Raw genomic sequence first — 17,491 nt, 5'->3', positions numbered from 1 at the left:
ACAAGGGCTAGTACACTACGACAAAGTCGCGTGCTACCTACCTTGACTCTACCGCTCGAATAATGACTTGGATGCTGCACCACAAGTCGTTTCTAATTGCTGCCGACTTCCGCGACGAGCTGCAGTTTGATTGCAGGGGCGATGCAACTAAATCGTCAATTCTCGCTGCACTCTCGTCTGTGCCGGTCAACCCTCCCCCCCCCGCTTCTCTTTAACGACGTCACGGCGGCTGACTTTTTAGCTTTGATATTGTCCATGAAAAGCAAAAGCGGTTTTCATTCGTTCTCAACCTACGCAGAGCATCGCTCGGCACTGTACAACCTTTTTCGCGACTACCATTGTATCATGACTCCTCAGCTAGAGCGCGAGCTGAGCTGTCATTTTAAAGGCTTGCAACATCGAATTGCGGGTACAATTAGCAGTGGGAATGGCTCGATTAAGGTTGGCAAAGATCCAATGACTTTCGGTCTCTACCGTAGCATTGCAGCGGAAATGATAAAATCTTCGTCGCGCGAGATGATGTTCGCGCGAGCGTTTCTCCTGATGTCATGGAACCTAATATCTCGAGCCGCAAATACAGTATCTCTATGCTACAGCCACATGGAGTGGGATGAAGATGCCCTAAAAGTATTTTTCGCCCACGTGAAAAACGACTCGCCCAAGAGATCCTCGGCACATATACGCAAACCCCCTGATGCCTGAGATTTGTCCAATTCTCACTATCGGTGCGTACTATTGGATGTCATTTTCCCTCATAATGTTGCTCATAGTTGTTACATAAGCGATATATCCATGTAGGCTTGTACTGGCTGGTGTATGGTGTTGACTCGAGTGCAACTCAAGTATTTCCCGGGAGCGACCAGTATGATCTCTTCCGTAAAGCGCTTCGTCGACCAGTCCCATTAAGAACTTGAGGTCTGATGGTCGTTTTTCTGCTTAGAGTCTCTAAGATCGACACTCTTAAACCTGCGAAACGGTGGTAGAGATCTTGATGTATCCCCGCAGCACCAGAACACCCATGCTTGCTCAGCCGTGCCTTCGGGGAGTGCTACACCTTCAGGAAAAGCGTGAAAGCTTCCTCCCCAGCTGTGAAGTGCGTAGTTTATGCTGATGGCTCGATCAGCCGTCGTTGTGGCCGTTGTTGTGTCTGTGACTGTGCCAGACCCGACTCTGTCGCCCGGATCCGGTTGATGGCGCAGATAACCCTCCTTCTCGAGGCAACCAAGTAATGTAGTTGCAATTCGGGCACAGTTCGGAGTACCCCGGGTATCTGCTGCGTCATCAAGAGCTGAACGAACACCAGCAACTACATCGCTAACGAAATTCTGCTGATCTGTGCGCTGCTTTTCGACTGTGGCTTTTAATGATCGGAATTCGGATAATAACACAACATGATGTGGGATCCAGTGGCTGCAATGCTGCCATCTCCACTGGCCACGTCACATTTGATAAACGTTTTGAGCTCGTGCAAAATCTATTCACCCCTCATTAAAGCTGATTGAAAGACGGGATGATTTTCAGGCAAATTTTCCTTTAAGTACTCGTGATGGTATACAATAGACGCCAGCGCAAATTCGCCAATTAGGGAGCGCATTGGGGTAGCTGGCGAAAGGCAATTAGTTTGGCCGACTCCACTTGTTCACACCCTTCTCGAAATCTTGGTGGTAAGGTAGCAAAATCAGCATCGAGTATAGGCAAACCTGATACTGTCCGACCAACGAACATATCTCCGGCTGAGTCGTACCTCAAACATCGGTCCTGAACACCCCCCAGGGCCCACCCAGCCCGTAAATGAACAGCAATGACAGACGGACAAACCGTCGAACCGGACGAACAGTATGTACCAGCGCCTTTTCTCATCGAATGGGTACCGATGTCATCACAGTTTGTACCACGGCGCTCTGGCGCATGTGTCATACTGGTGCTCTCTAGTACTAGCAAGCAGTATCTCTCAATATCGACACACGAGTAATTACCACCGAAGCAGCCGTACTTGCTTTTCACCAGTGCGAAGACGTCTTAGCGGTACCTGGCGTGACGCCAAACGCGCGCAAGCGGCGGAGTAGTCAATTGGTATGGCAAACGGTGACTTCAATTATGCGTAAGAGATTAAGAACAGCGAGTCAGCAGCAATAGAAGCGTTAGCAAAGGCTCTATTACCGTAATGGGTCCTTAGCATGCGTGCGATTGTAGATGCCAACTGTAGAGTTTGTCGTGTAATCACTTCAAAATCTTAAACGTACCCCATCAACGTAGCCCCATCTGGTAAAACCTGATAAGTGCCCGGTAGATTCCGCCCACAAGTAAATGGAGCGAGGAATCGACTAAACGCCTAACTTGGACGGTGTTTTCGAAGTTAGTTGCTTTCACGTGGCTAAACTGGGGCAAAACCATTTTCTTGTATTTTTAAAATATCATAATAGCACATGCCTTGAGAGCGATATATTATTAATTACTATTAACAGAGACGCATGAGCCAATTGCAGACTAAGGATTTCATTACCGACCGGAGTAACGCGCAACGCATGCGTCTACTTGATTCCCAACGACCACCTGCGCTCAAATAGAGGCAAAAAATTGGCTTAGATGGACTCCACGAATATAGCCATGTGTGGCAAAGTGCAAAAATAGAAGCTCATGCTGTGCCTTCGACGCAGGCGAGGAAATCGCCGCACGACGACGTTGAGGGCTCGCGTGACAAAACATTAGTCAGACTACATAAGAATTTCGACTAGTAAAACTCCGCACTTGATACTTTAGTCGAAATGTGCTATTATATATTTTTTAGTTTTTTCACCATTGAACGTTTAGTAAAAAAAGGTGTGTTTGACGCTGCCAAACCTGCACGCTACCGGTACACGTGCTGTGGTGAGCATCAATAGCTTTGCAGTTTAAGTACCGGTATGCTCAATAACTCTTTGATAAATGCGTCCACTGCATTTGTTGGTAACAACATTACCGTAGTTGAAATGAGACTGCGTCAAACAAAATGATACTTACGAACCATTTAGAGCTATCGAGATGATCGAGCTTAAAGTTGGCTAATTGATTTTCGAAGCTAGCCCATTTGGCGTAAACTTCCATAAAAACTGTAAAACTACCCTTATTCAATTGCTTTTAACAAGGGTTTCTAAATGCCACTTCAATTATTAAAATTGAAAAAATATTGAGCTCACAACACTCCTAAATGTATCGTCATTTCGAGGGCCCCTAAATGAAGATAATATTTTTGAGCGACCACAACTTCCTCCGTTTTAAGCATTCTGTAGCTTATCAGGGCTCAAGAGATAAAGGAGACACCCCGCTTTCGTTTAGAGTGCTTAAGGCCCTTGTTCAGGTGGAGAATGCATTCCTGGTTGAGAATAGATTAGGGTTAAAACAAGCTTGACTAGAGGGGAGCCAACAGCTCGGCACGGTGTGCCACGAGCTGTCCAAGTCCAAACTTCAGTTAGCCTCGTCTGACTGGTCACAAGCAGTTTTCATCCGATGCCACCAGACCTGCCAGCCCACGAAGGGCACCCGAGTCTCCTCGCCAGTCTTGGCATGTGCACTGGAGAGCTGCCCCCGCCCTTCTTAGGCACTGAGTCAGCTGCCTCAACAAGGACGCCAAACATCTTGGTGTTACCACAGCCAAGCTGTTTACACTCACCTGCAGTCAACAGCTCGCCCTCAACTGTCGTGGATACTCCAGAATCAACTGCGGCTGCAGCTCCTGCAGCGACAAAGCGTAAGACTAAGGCAAAATGGCAAAGCAACGGAAGAAGCCAAGAGCCAGGTCAAGCGCGTCAAGTGGACCAACAAGATGGTTGGCGAGCTGCGTCGACTGCGCTTCTCTGATGGGGACGTCAAGCGCCGGCTCGAGAGTGCCGACACCAGAACCAAAACGGCGCTAGCATGGCAGTACTTTGCCAGCGTTCTCTCCCAAGAGCTTGGTATGGTACTCAACCGCGACCAGGTGAGTTTATTGCATTGATTGGACTTGCGTTTATTCACTACCATTAATTACAATTATTATTTGCATGCAGGTATCGCTCAAGTATAGAAAACTAAGGTGTGTCTATCGTAAGGAGAAGAGAGCAAAAGAGGACAGGAAATGCTGCTCGCATTAGCGAAATGGACGAAGGTATTTGGGCCATTTTGAACGATGCTTTTCGAGGACGAGTAGGCATTAGCGGCGACGTTTTGCTGAGCTCTGCTATTGACGAGGATGATGACGAGGGCATGGAAATTGATGGGACCCAAGCAACAGAAGAAGTCTCCAAGCAGAAACCGGCTCCCGTTGCCCAGCTCGTCACAGCTTTGCAAGGTGAAATGGAGGCAACAGAAAGAGAAGTGCAAGTTCCAGGAGATGCAGTTGCATCTTCTTCGTGAGCTACTAGCGCAGCGCCAGTAAAATGTGGAGTTGCTCGTTGTATTTGTGATTAACTACTAACAAATATAACGAGCGAGCTAACTACAACGCATCAAAATGTCTGCTATATCATTGCGTTTTGACCTGACGTCTTCTGCTCCAGTTTGCCCAGCAATACGCGGAAGCGCTTTTTTTAACGCCCGAGGGTGCACTCTACGACGATTCGAGTCCTGGAATGAGCCTTATTGTATCGCCTCTTTCGAGGATCTTGCATAGCGTCTGCCTCCGGAAACGGGGTCAACATATGACCCCAGATCTTGTAGCCGGCATCCGCCAGCAAATGCTTTCCAGGGGGCACGTAGCTAGAAATCCTACAAATGCATCAATCAAAATTAGATTTATTGTTGACAATAAAATGCCTGAACCTTATCTTTTTTTCAGCCCCGATCCATTACAGAGCGATTGGTCATTGTTTGACCCCGATCGAATGGAAATGGACCGGAACAGACCACGGTGGTCTACGATAGCTTGCACATTTACTTTGCAGGGAAATTCTTGCGACAGTACCAGCCTTCAAAGTCGTGTGGGCGCGCAATACGGACGAGAGTACCGTCGACGGCGCCAATGGTGTCAAGAAACCCGGCCGTAGCGTAGAAGCCATCTTAAACAGCTTTTAGCTCCTCTGCTGGCGGCATGGAGATAATAGATTTCGCCATGGCGCTGAGCACGTCCAGAGCATCGTTAATGTAGACTACACCACGAGGCCTGGAGATGCCCAGCGCCGTTGCAGCCTGGTCCATGGTGCCACCCTTGGCCAGGTAGAGTATCGTGAGCGCCACGCGCTTAATGACGGGGGCTTGGTGTTGGGGACGGGCTCACGGCCCCACGCTGCGTGCACTAACCGGTAGATACGTAGGAAAGACTTCTTGTCACACCGAAACTTGTCGTGGAACCACCCTGTTCCCGGGGTGCGATGAGCTGTCTCGAATGCTCGAGTGTTAAACGTCCTGGGGGCTTTGGGTGGCCGTCGTAAACCGCGCTTATCTGCCGTGGCAATGACAGCGCTCACGCTTGCAGCTACTACTACTGCTAGAATGGCGGCCGTGACGTCGTCCATGGCACAAATGTGCTGAGGGCAGAACACCTGCTTGAGAAGTTCCCAGAACAAGTGGTTCATCACGTCAATTTCTTAAGTGGTACATTGTACCGTTTAATTTTCAGCCAATAGAATCCCAGGCTATATTCCTTTTCAGAACGCGTTCTCCACTTGAACAAGGGTCTAAATCGCGATTCGTACTTAGATTCGTAAGTATCATTTTATTTTGGGCGGTCTCGGCACATTTAGGGGGAGGTCGGCGTACAAAAAGAGCTTTATAAAAGAGCATTGCAGCGGATCTAGGTCGAGGTAAAATACCTGTTTATTTAATGTCAAAATCGGTATGTACCGGTAAATTGAGCTCACATTCAACGATTCGCGATGGAAGGAGGACACGGTGCTCATGGAGGCAATCCCCCCTCTCCAGAAGAAGACTTTGCGGCTGACCCTCTTGGCAAGGCTCTTACTGAGAAGGCACCTCGCTTGGTGTGGACTGATTCTCGTCTGCGTACTCTCCTCCACCTCCTTTGATTGCGTACGGTGATCAATTTAACAAACACAAGAGCAGAGCGCAACTGACTGTACTGTGGAGCCGTGTGGCTCGTCGTTTTAACAAGCAGCATGAAACCAAGGCCGTTGTAGATCAGCTACGTAACAAATTCAATGCTATGAAGGCGTGGTTCGGCCAGATCCGCGCCGACGAGGCTACTACGGGAAACTTGGAAAACGCGGTAAAGTATCCGAGCTACTGGTCAGTGCTCGTCGAGTTTTTTGCTAATAAAAAGGGCTGCGTAACCAAGCATATCTTACAACCCTTGTATCACCTCCGCTATCTCGTCGTCCGTAAACGGTAATCGAATAGTCTCTGACGAAAACGATGTCACCACATGAACAACTTGGCGAATAAAAAGTAGTGCTTGCGTTTTGCCAGCGCCAACAATATGTCCAGCCGCGTATGCACTGCCGCCGTGAGTGACATAATAAAAGGCCACCGCCACTCGATCTCTAATAGGAAAATGTGCGTTATGGCGAGGGGCTGGGCGTACGCTCGGCCATCTCTGCTCGATACGGGATACAATAGCCAGGAAAGTTGCACGATTGCACCGAAAATTCACTGGAAACGAGCCGTCTGCAAATATGGGGTCATCTAGAACTCGCTGCCATGTTGTGTTCCGTACGGAGAAGCGTCTGGCAGAATTGAATGTTAAATCGACAAGGGCAATCTGCGACCGGGCGATGTGTCATCTTCCTTCTTGACATATGATTTTAATTCTAGACCAATCATATCTGTGGATTTGGCGCGCCTTTCCCCCGAAAATGACAGTGTTCTGAGAGGGCATTTTTAAACGACTGTAGCTCCAAAACGGCTGGGAATTGGCACAAAATCGAAAGCTAAAACGCATGATTGCACCCTATATCTAAATGTCGATATAGGTTTTCCTAAATGTAGACCACTTATGCCTCTCCCCAATGTTCAATGTCGCCTACAATACGCCATTCCCTCTCGCGATGGACGTTGCAGCGACCGGAGCGCCGCGTTTGCAGCGCGCGCTCACCAAGGTGCGTGCTGAGAGCGGTATGGATGACATTGCAGAGATGATAGCTGGCGAGAACGAGGTGTTCAGCTTAGGGGACGACGCGAGTGGCGAGAACGAGGTGTTCAGCTTAGGGGACGACGCGAGTGACGAGAACCAGAGCGAGCAAATAGCTGCGAGATGTGCGAGCTCAGGAAACGAGAAGAACCCCATCCGACTGCTGGACGTGGCGTCCCTGTCTGTAGAAGGCTCTCAAGGCCACGCCAATGAGGACCGATGTGTGGTTGCAAGCAATGAGCGGTTCCACTTGTTTGCAGTCGTGGACGGCCATGGCGGCTCGTGGGCCGGCGATTACCTGGTCGAGGAGCTGTTCAAGACACTGGACGAAGTGTACGACGACGGTTTTGACCATGCTAAGCTCGCCGAAGCGATGGAGGAGCTGGACCGCAAGTTTTGCGCTATGGCCATGAGGAAAACGGACATGAGTGGCGCGTGTCTGCTGGCCGTATTGCTGTATATTGACCCGAACACCGACACCGCGCAGAAGATCGTGCTCAATATCGGCGACTGTCGCGCTATCATTCAGGAATCACCGGAGCCTTCAAAGAAAGCGAAGGGGAAAGCGCCATCGTCTACGGGTAAGACGTTGGCACTGTCAGACGATCATTGCGCAGCCAATGTGAAGGAGAGAATGCGAGCGCTAAACAGTGGAGCTTACATCCAGAACAAGCGTATTGCAGGCGTATTGGAACCCTTTCGGACCATCGGTGATATCGACTTGAAGGGCCCCAATATGAAGAACTGGGTCATCGCTACGCCTGAGATCCGACAAAGTGAGCTGCTCATTGGTCGCAGCATTTTGGTCATAGCTACAGACGGCGTCTGGACAGTGCTCAATAACAACCGCACTATGGCACACGCAGTCAAGGAGCTTGGCGCTAGACAGTCCGCTGAATCCGCTGCCCACGCCATCGTCAAGGAGGCTCGGGAGTTCGGTAGCTGCGACGACGTCACGGTTATTGTCGTCTCGGTGTAAAGACCAGCAAAGAAATTAACTGTCTTGCAAACGAAGTTACCTGCTTCTTCCTACACTTCCTACTGTTCTACGCTCCCACGACAGCCTTCCAGGCTCCATCAAACTCCATTCCCTCATTTAACTTGCTTTGCACTGCGTCCGTCACTTCCTCCCCGTACAGACACTTGAGGATCTCGAGGTTTGGTGTCTCAGTGCGCGAGCGGTACGCCTTGTGCATGAGCGGCGTGTAGTTGGGGATACGCTCGAGCTTGAGTAGGTCCTCTCGGGTAGGCATGATGTACGCTTGGCAAGTGACCGTCTGATGCTTGAGTTCCCCCTCCACGATGTTCACGGGAATCTCTTCGCGCAGATAGAACTTGTCCTTGACAGCCTCCAAAATATCCAGTGCTGCTAGTGCATCAGCATCCACGCGGTATATTTCTCCAGGTACTTGGTAACCCTCAGCGTGTGCGCGGTACAGACACGGCACAGAGCGATCCGGGTTGAGCACAAGGTGGAACTCAGCACAGGCCGTCAGGCCCGTTCCTACGAACTCAGCCTTGCCTGCGAGCTCTGCTGGGTGCAGGTATCGCTCGTAGTTGATGAGTCCGCGCTTGAGTGTGCCGTAGACGAAGACGTAACTATCCATCGCAAAGATCTCGATGTTGCCTACGATAATTCAATTGGGACATTGAAGCCAGCAATCTAAATCAGATCTGAGTCCAAGGCAAAAACTGAATTGAAAAAGGCACTCGTTATTTAGCCAGACTGGGTAACAAGAGACAGTACAATTACACCAGAATACAACCGATTAGCATGCCCGAATATGCCAGACTCAGGAAGAGCCGGACGTGTCATCAGTTGACGTGTCTTCGGAGTATACGTATAACCGGATGGCAGTGTGTTGGCTTTGAAACTGAACCCCGCAAGACGGTCAGCATCTTACTCTCTAGACAAAGTGCAGGGGGAATAACCTGGAGGTAGTCAACGCATCAAACACACTAACAAAAGACCAAATCATTGAAAAACTAGTTACATTAAATGCACATGCACAGGTACCGATAGCGCAAATACTGTAGCTCCTTCCGACTTAGCAGATATAGGTTTTCAGCACCGGCAAATATCTCAAAAGCTAACAGCATATACATGATCGTGTATTAACTCGCATGCATGTTCACTGACGAGGTTTGCAACCAACGTCATTTCGCGATCGTAACCAACATGCTGGACATTAACCTTCTTGTACACCTCATCCATAAATCGTCGCTCTTGAAGACTCTGGTAATACATAATCGACGCTATGCATTCGTCCACTGCCATAAAAGAGTTTACCCACTCCTTCAACTGCTTCCACGAGGCCTCCAACCTGTTGTTGGTGTTATTACCAAGCGTCACGGTGTTTTGGCGCTTGTGTGCACACCACAGCTCGCGACATTTGTCCCAATTCTTAATGAAATAGGCGACAAAAGGGTGTCGGACGGATTCAAACGGTTCCACTATTGTGTTCGTAGTTTCACAGCGCTCAGACTCGGATGTGGTATGATTCCGCGCTTCTGTCGCCACATTCTGCCCGACCGCCACAATATTCTGCCCAACTGGTGCCAGATTCTGCCCAACTGGTGCCAGATTCTGCCCAACTGGATCTGAAGTCAATTGCCCAGATCGGGGGCGCCCCATTCCGCACACGTGCAACATGTACCGAAAGTGCTTCATATACTCTTTCTCGGTCTTCGCATATACAAGCAGGTTCATCAGACCTCGTAGCTGATCCTTTTCCCACGTGTTACAACCGTAGTCTGCTGACGCGATTTCCTCCCGCAAATACTTTAAGACGTGAAATTGGCAGAGCAGGGTAGTGACGTCAGGGAAAGCAGTCTTCAGTACCGATAGTTCCGTGAAGTCCTTGTCGATCAACACGCAGCGTAGTTTTGTCCAAGCCGGATTGTTACTCTTAAATTCTTCAAGCGCCGTCAGTAATGTCGGCCATCGCTCGTTCTGTAGTAACGCGTGCTGCACAAATTGGCCTTTTCCAAAGGTATCGTGAGCCATAAAAGAAAAAACTTTATACTTTGAACGGTTTGTTCCGTGCGTCGCGTCAATGAGAAGAACTTCCGGAAATTGTTTGTAGACCGATCGCATGTGTTTAGTCTGTAATGTAATACATGTTGCAATTTTCTAATACAAAGAACATGTTAGATGTTATGAATATAATGTATTTGATTCACTAAATACACATACCTTTTCCCCGACATCGTCTACGAATATACGACCCACATTCCCGACATTATCTCCAAACTCGGCCATCCACTTCTTCAATCGTTTTGCGCTCGAACTTGGGCCGTTTCTGTTTTCACGAGCTTTCAGCTTGCTCACGAGGTTGTGAACATCCTGTGGCTTTGGATTACTATCTGAATTGTCTCTGATAAACTTCAGAATACTGGTCTTCTTTGCTCCAGCCTTTCGAAGCTCATTCACCGTCCGTAAGGCACTGTCATCGAGAGCAATCCGGTTGGAAGGATGACTCTTGAATGCATACTCGTTCAGTGAGTGATTGTGCTCGAGCCGGCACTTCGTCACTTTGAGCACAAACGTGTGTTCAGCTTTGTTAATCTCTTGAACGCATACATTCAGCTGAAATAATAGTAACAAAGTTAATGCAAACAGACACGGTTAGTGGCTGAGCTTACACCGGTGATGCACGATTCATCCCAACTGAGCCCGATTATGCCAGATTGGGTTTATTTCGCTACAAACCAAAACTATAGTAATCGCATACCTGTGCTGAGCATCCTTGGGTCCGTGTCTCCTGACGCGGCCGCTTGCTTGTGGCTTGATGTAACGGGGTTACATGGTGTGGAACACACAGGGGTACGAAGTACCCGGCGAGTTAACAAACTCTCAGTACATAAGTTGGAGAGTTAACAAGGTCTCTCAGTACGTTGGCTGAAAGCCACACGTTATGCATTTGATTAGGTTTAACTATGCTAGATAGTTAAAGAGATACATTTACCCCTAGGCGGCTTGGCCGCAATAATAGTAAATAAATCACTTCTGGTTTTGAAGCATAAAAGTTAAGGTGTTAACTTTGAGCCCTGGTCTTGGGCTGTAAGTGTCCTTTGGATAAGGAACTTAGTATTAGTGACTCTTTGAGTCGAACGTCTTCCTCTGACGCTAAAGCTACGGCAGCCCCGCTGCACTTGGTAGCACTCGTAGTCAATCCCGCTCCTGAGTCGGTTGACTATATCCTCTGCGAGGATGGAACACCCCGTGTTCGCGAATTTGCCCCCGGCGCAGCAGGACGCGCTTAATAAGCTTATGTCCTTGCTTGGCCCGGAGGGCGTGGCTCATCTTGCATCGCAAGGTCCAGAGGCGGTCACTGCCAGGCTGGAATCGTTCTCCCGCTACGAGAACGCGCTCTTGGAGCATGTCCAAGAGAAGATGAGCGCCGCAACGGCGGCGGCGTCGATGACGCGTGAAGAGTCTATGAGACTGAAACCGCTCATGGTGAGCGTAAAAACCTTCGAGGGGAAGGATGGAGAGAATCTCCTTCTCTGGACCCGTGAGGTCGAGATGGCCATGGGATCGGCCCTGCTCCAGTCTGAGCATCAGCGCGTGGCGCTGGCTGTCTCCAGGCTTGGAGGTCGCGCTCGCGAATGGGCACTAACGTGCGGCACGTCTGTTGACGCTGCATTTCCCACTTGGGATCAGCTGAAGCAACAGCTTTCGCGCGTGTTCGCGCCGCCTAATCAGGCGTACCGTATCCGGTCAAAGTTCCTTGCTACCCGCCAGGGTAAGAAGGATTTATTGGACTATGTCCAAGAGTTGAGAACTCTTATCGCCGGAATGGCGGCGGACCCTCTTCCGGAACTGGTCAGCGTGACCGTGTTCATGGAGGGACTTCGTGTGAGCGCAGCTCGAACGGAAGTGTTCCGTGTACACCCTAACTCTTTTGAAGAGGCGGTGGATGTGGCATTGAATGCCGAGCACAACTTCAGGTCGGCGCGACCTGGTTGGAGCGCTGGTAGCGCAAGCTCTTCGAGCGGTCCAGAGCCGATGGACCTCAGCTATGCTGAAGATGAAGAAGCGGAGCTTCTTGCTGCGGAGCAGCGCGCCCGCATCCGCCGATGCATTGTGTGCAATAGCACTAAGCACTTGAGGGCCTATTGCCCTCTGCGCAAGAAGCGCGAGGCTCCGGCGAGCCAACCCTCCGGGTCATCGCCGGGAAACGGCAACTTCCAGTAGGCGCGGGGCGGCCTACTGGGGAAGAACTGAGTTCTGTTGTGCCTCGAAGAGGTAGAGGACAACGGGGCTCAGCCCCGAAGAGAGCTGAGCTCTCTTACGAGAAGAGTGTGTGCAAGCCGGGCTTGCTGGTCGTTCAAGCGAACGTGAAGGGCTTTGCAAAGCCATGGAGAGTCTTGATTGACTCGGGAGCCTCGGGCAACTACGCCCGTCGCTCCACCCTGGAAGGGAGTCAGCTGTATGCTGAGGCACTGGAAGTGCCAACGAGAGATACGATCTCTGTCCGTCTCGCGACGGGGACACTGGTGACTGTGTCGAAGGTCTCTGTCGACCTTGGAGTGAAGTTTGAGAGCTTCGATAGCGTGGAACGCTGTTTGGTCTTAGACCTGGATGCGAGGTATGACCTCATCCTTGGCATGGCATGGCTGGAACGTCATGAGCCATGGATCGACTGGAAGTCGAAAACGCTGGGTGCGTCGCACCCTGCTCCTAGTGGAGCTTTGGTGAGTCATGAACCCACCTCTGCTAGGAAGCAGAAGCGCTTTTGGCGCGAGCACGAGGCCGAGGCGGCCGTAGTGCTGGACATTGGTATGTCCGAAATTGTTAGCAACGAGGTTGCTGTTTGCCCTGAGGGCGTACGTGGTGCGGCACGTTATCCGCGGAGCGGTGCAGGTCAGGTCAATGACCAACTGCTGGATCCTGGTGAGGACGAGCGCGGAGTGGCGCGTAATCCACTGAGTGGTATGAATCTGGTCGATGACCTACCGCTGCGTGACCCGAGGGTCGCGGTCGACTGCGAGTCGAGGCATCATGGGCATGGCCCAGGAGATGCAGGTGAAGTGACACCTAGTTCACTGTGTGAAGGTCAAGAACCTCTTGGCTTTCAGCCGAGTGTCTTGCGAGACACTGTATCCTCTTCGAGGAGTGATGGTGCTGCTGCACCCGGTGGTGGTGACGGAGATGTCGCCACACCGCCCTCATCCGGCCGGGCTCGGTCGCGGAGGGAGAGGAGAAGAAGACGCAGGGCGTCTGTGACGTCTTCGACGTCGGACGATGTGTCCAACGTGACGAGCGGTGATGCTCCACGTGATTGCTGTGAACAGCTGTATACACTCGTGAACGGAGTGACGGGGGAGGTAGAAGGCGATATCAGCCTTGATACTCTGCCCGCTGCAGATGCTCTGCTAGAGCTGGACGAGATGTCCATTGCCGAGTTCGGCGAAGCCTTAAAGGCAGGCGAGCTAGCCGAGGTGGTCTTGCTGGGACCTGAGGAGGAGTTGAACTCCTCATCCGTCGTGGACGACGCGGTCCTAGAGGACACCAAGAAGGCGCTGAGCGCAAGAAGTGGATCGGCGATCCTCAAAGATCCTTCGGATCCCTTCTACCCGGTGGTGAAGGAGTATGGAGACGTTGTCTCAAAAGACCCACCGACGGGCCTGCCTCCGGATCGAGGCGTGTGTCATGAGATTGACCTGGTTCCTGGAACCAAATACTGCGTAACAAGGCAATGGCCTTTGCCGAGAGAGCAGTGTGACGTCATTGACGCATTCTTCCGTGCGAAGCACGAGGCAGGGATGGTGCGTGAGAGTAAGTCTCCGCACTCGACACCCACGTTCTGTGTCAGAAAGCCGAACGGCAAGTGGCGCATTGTTCATGCTTTTAACAAGCTAAATGCGGCCACTATCCCGGCGCAAACGCCGATTCCTCGCAAGGATGTTCTGCAGAACAACATGGTAGGCTGTACGCTGTACAGCGCGCTCGACTTGGTCGATGGCTACTACCAATTGCTCATGAGAGCGAGCGACATTCCGCTGACAGCGGTGAGTACTCCGAGCGGTATGCTCTGGGAGTGGCTGGTGATGCCCCAGGGGCTGTCGAACGCACCAGCAACGTTCAATCGTCTTGTGACGCAGCTGTTTAGGCCCCACCGGGCGTACGCTCAAACGTACTTTGACGATATATTCGTCCATAGTCGTGCCGAGCACGGAAAGTCAGAAGTGGAAAACCACATTGACCACTTGCGAGCGGTGCTCGAGTGCATGCGCACTAATAAGTTGTATGCCAACTTGGATAAGTGCGTCTTTGGCGCGGAGGAGATACCTTTCCTCGGGTGCTTCATTGGGAAGCGTGGCTTACGGGCAGATCCTGCCAAAGTCAAGGCCATCGTGGACTGGCCGGTTCCCAAGAACCAAAAAGACTTACGCAAGTGGCTAGGCTTAGCCAATTACTTGCACAAGTACAGCGCAAACTACGCGGAGATGGCTCGGCCATTATCAGATCTCCTTAAGAAGGACGCACCATGGTGCTGGAACGTCGAGCACGACGGAGCCTTTGAGGCTGTGAAGGAGATCCTTCTCCAGGCTCCGATCCTTGCGCTACCGGACCCGGATAGTCCGTTTAGCGTCGTCTGTGACGCCTCCGATTTTGCAATCGGTTGTGCTTTACTACAAGCCGACGCCGAAGGGCGTGAACGCGTGATCGCGTTTGAGTCTCGCCAGCTCAAAGCTGCAGAGAAGAACTATCCAGTTCATGACAAAGAGCTACTTGCAATGAAGTATGCTCTAGTCAAATTCAGGGTACACCTGCTGGGCTCTAAGCCTTTTGTGATCTTTACTGATCATGCGTCGTTACGCACTGCGACACAGTCGCCTCATCTCTCTCAGAGAATGGCAAGATGGCTTTCCTTCTTTGCCGAGTATAACTTCGAAGTGAAGTACAAGCCGGGGCGGCTTAGTGTAGTGGCCGATGCGCTCTCGCGCAGGCCGGACTACGAGTTAGCTCATGGCACGACAGTGACGTCGTCAGTGCCTGACTTGATACGCGGAGCGTATGCACAAGACGACATGTGCGTAGCGCTGCTACGGGCTCTTGGGAGCGAAGAGTTTAAAGACTCTGACAAGGAATTGTCTGGGCGCTTACGCGCGAGGCTGCATCGATACTCGCTCGATGGCGGCCTGCTGTACTACAGCACCGACTCTGAGGATAACCCTCGTGTAGTCGTTCCTCATGATGAGGATCTAAAGTATCGAATCCTCTATGAGGTTCATGATACGCCCGTGGGCGGGCACTTAGGTCGGGAGAAGACCTATGGCTCGGTGAGCTCGATGTACTGGTGGCCCAAGATGTATAAGTGGGTTAACACCTATGTACGCACGTGTGAGACGTGTCAACGGACGAAGTCCGCGCCGAGCACGGCAGCGCCATTGGCGAGTTTGCCTGTCCCCAAGGGATGTTGGCAGTCCATGAGTATGGACTTTGTGTTTGGCCTTCCCAAGGACAAGGCAGGAAACACGGGTATTGTGGTCTTTGTAGACCGATTGAGCAAGATGGCTCATTTAGCGGCGGTGCCGGACACCATAGATGGTGAAGGTACAGCTTTGCTGTTTTTAGACCGAGTCTTTCGCCAACATGGCTTGCCTGAGGCAATTGTCTCGGATCGAGACCCGCGCTTCACCGCGAAGTTCTGGACGTCCCTCTTCAGAGTGCTTGGCACTCGTTTGGACATGTCCACAGCGGACCATCCGCAGACCGATGGTCAAACAGAACGCGTGAATCGCGTTGTGGAGGATATCCTCCGAAGCGTATGCGCTGAGGCGCCAAAACGCTGGAGCCAGATGCTCCCACTCGTCGAGTTCGCATTAAATAATGCAGTGCACGCCTCGACAGGCTACACTCCGTTCTATGTGAACGGCTTGGTTAACCCTCGCGTCCCACTGACGCCGCCACGCAGTGGCTCAGGGCTTGGTGGGGGAGGGATAGCCGAGCGGCTAGCTGATGTCAGCCCTGTTGCGGTTCGCAAGCAAGTCAATGACTTTGTCTCTTTGAGACTAAGCGTAATGCGTCAAGTACGCGACGCTATGGCTGAAAGCCAAGACACGCAGAAGGAACATGCAGATGCCAAGGGCAGAAGCAATGTTGAGAGGTTTGAGGTCGGGGACCAAGTTTTATTAAACGCTAAAAACCTACCTACTCATGCAGTGTCTGCAGTCTTCAAGACGAAGTTAAGACCTCGGTTCATAGGACCGTTCAAGGTCGTGGCCAGGAAGGGCCTAGCGTATACGCTCAACCTTCCGAAGAAGATGCGCACGCATCCGGTCTTCTATGTCGGCTTGCTTAAGCCATACCAAGACCCTGCTCAGGTGAGCGCGGAGGCGTTGGCACCAACGGTGGCTGGGCCACGGACAGCTGCAGGGCAGCAGGTGGTAGAGCCACGGGAGGCTGAACGACAGCAAGTGGTGGATCCACAGATGGCGGATCAACAGCATGTGGCAGAGCCACAGGTCGCGGAGCGAAGTGCTCGAGATGCAGGAGCAAGGCAAGCTGAACGTTCAGCCGAGCAGCTGGACGCTCAAGGTCCGAGACCTGGTTGTGAGTCAACAGTGGTGGCTCTAACCTATCCACAAGGTGGATCATCTCTTCGAGATCGACCGATGGGCGGTGAACGTTCGCGTCGTGGACGCCGGCGTCGTATGGACGCAGACGCCGTTCCGGCAAGTGCTGACTCTCCCCGCGAGAGCCCAGCTGAGGCAAGGCCTCCTCCTGCTCTGCTCGATGAGCATGGTGAGCTCCACTTTCACGTGGAACGCCTTGTGGCGTGGCGTAGACGCCAGGGTCGTACCCAGTACTTAGTGAAGTGGAGGGGTTACCCTCACTCACAGAACTCATGGGAGTTTGAGGTTATCCTCCGGCAAGATTGCCCTGACGTCGTTGACGCTTACGACCGGGCACATCATGTGCCGAAGCGCCACCATGGCGTGCGACAGCGTCGCCAGGCGCTGGGCGCCTCCCACTAGAGTGGGGAGCGATGAGGTCAGTAGTTGAGCTCAGGCTCTGACCAGTGGCTGCAGCAGCCAGCTCGTACGTATGAGCGGTGCTCGCAGCGGGAGCAGGAGGTGGAGAGACCTCGTAGTGTTAGGGACATGGTCCCGAAGGAAGCAGGTGCTTCGTGTTGTGCTGAACAAGGTTCAGGCACAAGCGTCTCGATAGACGCATAGTTGTTTTGAAACAACTTGCTCGATGAGCATGATCCAAATGTGGATGCGCTGTAACAGCGAAAGTGGTGTCCCGCACGGGGATCGAACCACTGGCCTTTGGCTTGACAGGCCGGAGCTCTACCATTGAGCTACAAGGGCGATGCCCGTACGTCAGTCCGAGAACGGACTACTCATGGTATGAGAGGGCTGCGCCCGGGTGGATTTGAACCACCGACCTGTGGCTTCAAAGCCAGCGCTCGACCACTGAGCTGAAAGGCGTGC

General features: G+C 51.8%; 2 protein-coding genes across 2 annotated transcripts; both read left to right on the top strand.

The window, feature by feature from the left end:
* Positions 1-255: 255 nt before the first annotated feature.
* Positions 256-702, top strand: PITG_18903 (uncharacterized protein; the record flags this gene model as incomplete). The annotated part of the gene is made up of 1 exon (XM_002997134.1): positions 256-702. One exon carries the CDS (start codon positions 256-258, stop codon positions 700-702), a length of 447 nt encoding a protein of 148 aa, XP_002997180.1.
* Positions 703-5,828: 5,126 nt separating this feature from the next.
* On the top strand, positions 5,829-7,804 carry PITG_18902 (uncharacterized protein; the record flags this gene model as incomplete). Its single annotated transcript, XM_002997133.1, has 5 exons — positions 5,829-5,933; positions 6,068-6,178; positions 6,379-6,415; positions 6,898-7,749; positions 7,782-7,804. 5 exons carry the CDS (start codon positions 5,829-5,831, stop codon positions 7,802-7,804), a joined length of 1,128 nt encoding a protein of 375 aa, XP_002997179.1.
* Between the last annotated feature and the right edge of the window lie 9,687 nt (positions 7,805-17,491).

The sequence above is a fragment of the Phytophthora infestans genome, genomic scaffold (assembly GCF_000142945.1).
Source record: "Phytophthora infestans T30-4 supercont1.86 genomic scaffold, whole genome shotgun sequence".
NCBI classification, from domain to species: Eukaryota; Oomycota; class Peronosporomycetes; order Peronosporales; family Peronosporaceae; genus Phytophthora; species Phytophthora infestans.
The sequence above is the reverse complement of the archived record's forward strand: the minus strand, read 5'-3'. Positions and strand labels throughout refer to the sequence as shown.